The 7,436-nt window shown below is 43.4% G+C and overlaps 1 protein-coding gene across 1 annotated transcript; it reads right to left on the reverse strand.

Moving 5' to 3' along the window:
- Positions 1-1,171: 1,171 nt before the first annotated feature.
- On the reverse strand, positions 1,172-7,432 carry NEDD8 (NEDD8 ubiquitin like modifier). Its single transcript, XM_089479818.1, has 4 exons — positions 7,338-7,432; positions 3,711-3,758; positions 2,617-2,699; positions 1,172-1,660 (listed from the first exon to the last, which is right to left on the reverse strand). Exons 1-4 carry the CDS (start codon positions 7,353-7,355, stop codon positions 1,570-1,572), a joined length of 240 nt encoding a protein of 79 aa, XP_089335944.1. The 5' UTR covers positions 7,356-7,432; the 3' UTR covers positions 1,172-1,569.
- Between the last annotated feature and the right edge of the window lie 4 nt (positions 7,433-7,436).

Consider the following 7,436-nt stretch of genomic DNA (forward strand, 5'->3'; position numbering starts at 1 on the left):
AGAGCAGGATACAAATAATAATAATAATAATAAAAATATAGCAGCTTATATTATTAGTAGTAGTATTTTGGGATGTAGCACGAAAATGGCAAAAGGCAATGTAATTGTTTAGGTTTAGCTGATGACAGTGGGCTCCTGATATCCACTGGGTTTTCATTGTAGGACCCCCACAGATGCCAAAACCTGCGGATGCTCAAGTCCTGTTAAATACAATGGTGTAGTACGATGGTGCCCCTTACATAAAATGGGGAAAATAATTTGCGCTTTCGAGTTTATTTTCTTCAATTCCCCAAATCCCACAGTCAGCATTTATGGGATTATGGGAATTGTAATCCAATTTTTAAGGTCAATACTTTGCTGTTGTTGTGTGCCTTCATTTCTGACTGATGGCAACCCTATCATGAGGTTTTCTTGGCAAGAATCGTTTAGAAGTTTGCCATTGTCTTCCATAAGGACTTTCTTCCTAAAGTTTAATCAGAATTTCTTTACTAATAATTTGAAACCGGTGGTTCAGATTCATGACCCTCTGGAGTATGAGAGAACCTTCTCTGCTCCATTTTCCACCTTCAGGTATTTCAGGATGAAGATTGTATCACCTTTCAGTCTTCTCCAGGCTAAAGCCAATGACTCCTATATCACCTGTAAGTCTTTTATTTGAAATGCTTAGGAACAGCCACCAAGAAGGCTCTCTCTCATGTTTTCACCAAGTGTGATGGTGGCAGGACCAAGAGAAAGCCTTCCCCCATGGCTCTTAGGACTGCAAGGTTCATATGGGGAATTTTGATCTTTCAGATATTCTGGGCCTAAGCTGTGTAGGGCTTGCTTTATAGGTCATGACCAGCACTGTGAATTGTGCCCAGAAACAAACCAGTAGCCAGTGCAACTGTTGCAACAAGGGAGTTATATGCTCCCTATAACTATTACCACTCAGCACTTTTGACTACTACATATTGAACCCTTTGAAGTTTCCAAAGGCAGCCCCATGTAGTGTGCATTTTACTATACCTCCCCGAACGTCTGAGGGATTCTGGGACTTTTAGAACTTTACCAAACTCTGATTCTAAACATTTCAGAGGAAAAAAGCTTCCTCCAAATCCTATCTTTTGGATACAGCAACATCAGAGGATGTAACACACACAAACCCAAGAGTCAACGAATCTCAGGAAGCAAGGACAGTCGTGTAACATTTTTATTAAACATTCAGCCATTCCAACAGAGGGGAGGAGACACTTGAACAAGGGTGCGGAGGAGAAGAAAACCCTAAACTACCAAGAAGTTAGCAGCATTTAAGAAGCTGCTAGGGAGGAAATGCAGTTGGAGAACTGAACCCAGTGGGACAGCCAATCTCCATTACGATATCCGGGGATGCTCTCCCCCCATAAGTGTCGCCTCCCTTAAACAACAGCTTGTGAGAGATCCCAGGAGGCAGCGGCCATTCTTCCTGGAAGGGGGAGGAAGGACAGTAGGAGTGCAGGTAAGTATGACTTAATGGCTTCCCACATCTCAATCTGTCCTTTGTGGGGAGGGGAAAGGGGCACATCGGGGGAGAAGACAGGTACTGATGCTCCATCATCGCAGGCCTCCCCCTCGTAGTGCCAAGACCAAATGAAGGACCGATCCACCCTGGATCTTGTAGTCAGCCGCAGTTTTTTCATCATTCCTGATGAGACAAAGAATGGCAAGGTTAGGATGTTTGAAAGCTACATATGTCAACATGGGAGGCCATTTTCCATCCAGCATCTTAGAAGATTCAAATTGCAAATTAAATAATTATAACTGAGCCCTTCAGAGAAGTGAATGAAAACTGCAGCAGGAAAAATTACAACTCACAGCTTGGATGTAACCAGTTACAAACTATGAGTTATTTGTAATTTATTATTTCCCACAATAATGAATATGCAGTTGTAGTCTAGCTGTAACTGTAAAATTATCTCCTTTTGTGGTATATCTAACTTTTTAGTTACACAGGGTGCAGTCTCACTTAACGGTGGAGGATAAATATCACATCATTTAAGTGCCATCTTTTGGTTATATTATGAATACTGAAGGTATGAGAAGGTATTTGAGAAAACTGTTTTTGTGTCCAACGGCAATGTCCTGTAGCATGCCGATACTTCTTCTTCCAAAAATCAACAGCAAGAACAATTTTCTCTTGTCTGGAGTCCCCAAAATGGGGACAGAAAGTGATGTCATGTTACTTCTGGTCACCAATTTGAGAGGCACTGCAGACAACAACAGGAATTAGGGGATAATATAGGGTTCTGAGGTGGTTGATGGGAAGGAGGCTATTCTGCATGTTTTCACATATCTGGAGGGCTTTTAATGTGATTTTGGGGCACAAATTGCTTGAATATCACATCAATTTTTTTTTTAAAAACCCCAATTGGGGTAGGGCTCTTGAAGAAATGTTGAGAAGCTTAAAGGGTCACAAAAATTGGGTCCAAGAGTTGTCTTTGGCCCACAACTTTCTCATCCCTGAACTAAACTGTCACATCCTAGGAGACCCAGTGTAAGAGGGGATAAATTAATTTTCAATTAAATAAAAATGAACTATCCTGTATACCCCCCAAATACTGTGCATTTCAGGATACAATAGTCTATCCTGCTGAAACTCACATTTGCTTGCCGCTGTAAATAAGCCGCTGTTGTTGAGGTGGGATGCCTTCTTTTTCTTCCACTCTTTCCTTTATTCTTTCCACCTGCAGAAGGGGGAGAGAGAGAAAAATAAATCTTATTTCATCCACCTGCAGCCTTTGGCTTCACACTGCTTAAAGTCAGTTCTCTGCCTGCAAAAAGACTGACTACCTGCCTTTCAGTCCCTTCTGAAGTCCTAAAAGGATAACTCTCAAGTACTATCCAGTCCATCTGTAGTGAGTTGAGCCTATGCCACTAGGCAGAAGAGTTTTGGTGTCTCTGCTAGCTCCGTGACCAAATGCTAATACAGAAAGAGTTTATTTGTACTAGTGACTCTGATACCTTTTGCTCCATCTTGACATTTTGAAGCCAGGAAACATATGAAGGCTGGGAACTCAAGACAGGAGGAGTTAATTTTCCTCTGTTACTAACTGCTTGCACAGTTGTCATAGTTGTAGGGATGTGATAGGTCACACTTGCACACTGATCTTCTTTGCTTGCATCTGTACTATAAAACTTTTAGAAAGCCATCTTCCATGCCCTGGAGGTGGTATACCCAGTCTAGGGGCACCATATGGCTAGCTGTGGGGAATCTGATCACATGCTAGAGACTGTCTGGTTAGAATTCTACCATGACCTGTCAGTTGATGCTGGACCCCATTATCAAAAGGGCTGGGATGCTTCTCTGCTGTGTAGCACATACTATATCATTTGCTATCAATAAAGCTTATCATATAGCAGTAACGTGTCAGTGTTTGGCATGAAGTGATTTCTTGGGGAGGCCTGGAACTACATCCAGTTCTGGCACAGAACACCATCAAACTCAAATAAGCAGGCAGCTGGGACCCAGGCTGGCATGCTGGCTGAGAGGATTGGGAGAAAAGAGACAGGATGTGAGCTCCCACAATTCCATGCACCTGCCTTTTCATGAAATGGCCACTTCTTTGTATGAGCAGAGAAATGAGGGGCTGATCATTAAGGCCCTCCTCAGTGGCTTGTGCTTTTAGCGGAAGGCAGGAAATACAACAAGCATGATCAACAACAGTACATCCACCATGTTTGTCTGACACTGATACCTTGTCTGTGGGTTCTATGTCGATCTCAATCTCTTTTCCAGTTAGCGTCTGCAACAAAAGAGAAAAGAGGTATAAAGACAGCAACCATTAGTATCCCCATGCTTTTCTCAGAACATGTGACAGAGTACATTCAAGACAGCATGACGCAACACTCAGTACAATATTTCAGCCAAAGGCTCAGCTGAAGCCCCCCAACATCCGTGGTGTAGCTTATAAACCTTATGAATCTTCAATCTGTATAAAATGCAGCTCGACAAATTTTACCAAGAGCAAGATGCTGCCACCAAGTAACATCAGTCCTGCAAGATTTACAACGCTTCCGAGGTTTAAAAGAGTTGGCTTACATTTATAGGCACAATTTGAAATGCTGGTCATAACTTGTGGGTATGCACGTGCTTTCAAATTGCCTGCCGACTTACAGCAACCCCATTAATTTCATAGGGCTTCCTTAGGCAATTCTCAGAGGTGGTTCTGCCAGTTCCTTCCACTGAAATATAGCCGACAGCAACTGGTATTCATTGGTGGTCTCCTATTCAAGTCTGTTTAGCTTCCAAAATCAGATGGGATTGGGTGCCTATATATGAAATATGAAGGGATGTCATTCTGAGGATGGAGCAAGCTTGTTTCCTGCTGCTCCTGAGAAAAGGACCAGGAACAATGGATGCAAGCTCCAGGAAAAGAGATTCTACCTCAACATTAGGAGGAACTTCCTGACAGTGAGGGCTGTTCGACAGTGGAACAAACTTCCTTGGAGTGTAGTGGAGTCTTCTTCCTTGGAGGTCTTTAAGCAGAGGCTGGATGCCCACCTGTCGGGGATGCTTTGATTGTGAGTTCCTGCATGGCAGAAGGGGGTTGGACTGGATGGCCCTTGCGGTCTCTTCAACTCTATGATTCTATATATAGGTCCAGGTTATTTGAGGACATATCTCCACATATGAGCCTGCCTGGAGTCCTGAGGCCCCTTTTTTCAATCCCAGCACCTTGACAGGCACAATGAATAGGAATGGATGACAAGGCCTTCTTGGAGGCTGCCTCTAGGCTCTGAAACTCCCTTCCACTGGCAGGCAATGACTGTTTTCATTTCATCAGGATTTTGAGAACTGAAAGTTTTTAAAGACAGAGCTTTTAAAATTGCTTTTAAACATTTTAATTGTAACTATTTTTTAAAAAATTATAGTTTACATCATTTTTCACTAATCCCATAAACAATAAGCAAAACCAAACGAAAACTAAACTAAACAAGAAAAGCAAGATAGGCAAAAGAAACACATTGGGGCATCGATCCTCATGCATTGTAAATATGCCTGATTCAAACATCTAAAATGCTCCAAAATCCAGAACTTTATGGGTGGTTGAGATAATGGTCCAAAACACACTGGAGAAATAATCCAGTTTGAGACTGCTTTAACTGTCCTGGTTCAATGCTAGGGCATTATGGAAACTTTAGTTTTGTGAGACATTTAGCCTTCTCTGTCAGAAAGCTCTGGGCCACAACAAACTACAATTCCCATAATCCCCTAGCACTGAGGGCAGTTAAAGTGGTCTCAGATTGGATTATTTCTGCAGTAAATTTTGGACCAATAACTCATTTGCTTTCTGATGGTTCAATGTACAGGGGACATACTAAACAAAGCACTTGCCCATAGGTAAGCCATACTTGCCCATAGAGAATAATAGGAGAATACTTGCCCATAAGTAATCATTTATGGATTCCGTTTTTGGTGTTGAAAAACCCAGCCTCTATACTGTCTTATCAGCAAGTATTTTCCAGTTATTCTCTCTGGGCGAGTACTGTCATTTGTTTTAGTACGTCCCAATGTACACAAACTTTGTTTGATGCACAAAAGAAGTGTGTCGGGGCGATGGTTCTTTTCAGATTTCAGATTATTTGCAGATACATGACAAGGTATCTTGGATAGATCTTTCCATAGTGGTGGAATTCAAAGATATAGCCGTGTTAATGTGGGGTTTCAGGCCATGTTCTGGAAGAGTTTATTCCTGACGTTTCGCCAGCATCTGTGGCTGGCATCTTCAGAGAATGCTGGCATGGAAGAGAGTGGTGTGTGTAGATAGATAGATAGATACGCACACTGTGTGGCCTTTGGTTGAGAGGAAGTGATTTACTGTATGTGTTAATCTCTGTTGTTGAATGGCAAGGACTCAGGGTGGGAGGAAATGCAAGGAGGAACTGTATCCATTTAATTAGTGATCCATTCTCAATAGCAGAGCAATACACAGATTAACAGGGAAGTCACTTCCACTCACCTAAGGGTCACACAGTGATACACACACAATATACCCCACTCTCTTCCATGACAGCGTTCTCTACAGACGCCAGCCACAGATGCCAGTGAAATGTCAGGAATAAATGCTTCCAGAACAAGGCTATATAGACCGGAAAACCCACAAAAAATGGACACTTGTCCCTCCACATTTGCAGCTTTCAATTTAGTGGCTTTGATTATTCATGGAATTTATTAATACACTCTCTCTAGGAATAAATAGATCCTCCAGTGCAACTCTATGGTCAACCTTAAGCAAAAGTGACACTGCAGGACCTGGAGATTCCTAGAGAGAACACTCCGCTGGGTCTTTGTGCCTCCTCCAGTGCAACTCTATGGCCAATGTCTGGCATATGTTGACCATGGAGTTGCACTGGAGGACCTAGAGATTCCTAGAGAGGTGTCCTAACAGCTAAAGCCACCATCTTGGGGAGAGAGAGGCAGGCTGGCTCCAACTGCCTGCCTGAAGAAGACAAGCCCTCCCTTGTATTGTTTTTAAATGGTATGGGTGGGTTTTTGTATTGTTGGGCTATGTATTGGTTTTGGTGGTGTTTTTGTAAACCGCTGTGATCTGCAAGGAATAGCGGTCTAGAAATAAAATTCCATTCATTCATTCATAAAGCCACGGTGTGTTTGTTATTGGTGGGTTTTCCACACTGACAGGGGTCCTGTGCTCCTAACCCCAGCGAATGAATGCGAGTGTATAGCTGTGTGAGTCTGTAGACGCCGTCTGTAAAGAGATCTTGCAGCACCTTCAAGACGCACTGAATGAAAGGAGTTGGCAGCATGAGCTTTCCTAGACTTCAGTCTCCTTCCTCAGATGCATTTTGATGCAAGAATCATAATAATAATAATAGTAACATAGAGCAGCAGTTCTCAAACTGTGGGTCATGATCCCTTTGGGTTTTCACAGGGGTCACCTAAGACCCTTGGAAAAGACATATTTCTGATGGTCTTAGGAAGCGAGGCACTGCTAGTTTTATGAGGAGCTGTATGAAAGGGCCCTGGCATTAGGAAGGTTGAGAAACACTGAATCTTGCAGCACCTTTGAGACTGACTGAAAGAAAGGAGATGGCAGCAAGGTCTTTCCTAGACTTCAGTCTCCTTCCTCAGATGCATCTGGAGTCAACTGGTGCCATAGCGACTGATCCAAATGCATCTGAGGAGGAAGGAGACTGAAGTCTAGGAAAGCTCCTGCCGGCAATGGCCTTTTCCCCAGGGAGTCTCCAGGGGGCAACCGGAGCTCTCTCGGGGAGGCAAGAAGGGGCTCTCGGCCTGAACTGGGCCGGAGGAGGGAAGCGGAGAGGGGCCCCAACAAGGCCCCCTCCCACCATTGTATCCCTACCTTCACTTTGATCAGCATCGTGAATAGACTCTTCAATTCCTCGCTCGACCTCGGAAGCGGAAACAGGAAGGTAAATTCGCTTCCTCCTGCTCTTAGCCG

This window comes from Sceloporus occidentalis, unplaced genomic scaffold (assembly GCF_023333645.1).
Source record: "Sceloporus occidentalis isolate IW3139 unplaced genomic scaffold, rSceOcc1.0.p SCAF_14, whole genome shotgun sequence".
Classification (NCBI taxonomy): Eukaryota; Metazoa; Chordata; class Lepidosauria; order Squamata; family Phrynosomatidae; genus Sceloporus; species Sceloporus occidentalis.

Coding starts and splice junctions, on each gene's coding strand:
- NEDD8 (XM_089479818.1), bottom strand. Junction 2,700..3,710: donor ACATAGAACCCACAGACAAG/GTATCAGTGTCA, acceptor CCCCTTCTGCAG/GTGGAAAGAATAAAGGAAAG. Junction 1,661..2,616: donor ATTTACAGCGGCAAGCAAAT/GTGAGTTTCAGC, acceptor TTGTCTCATCAG/GAATGATGAAAAAACTGCGG.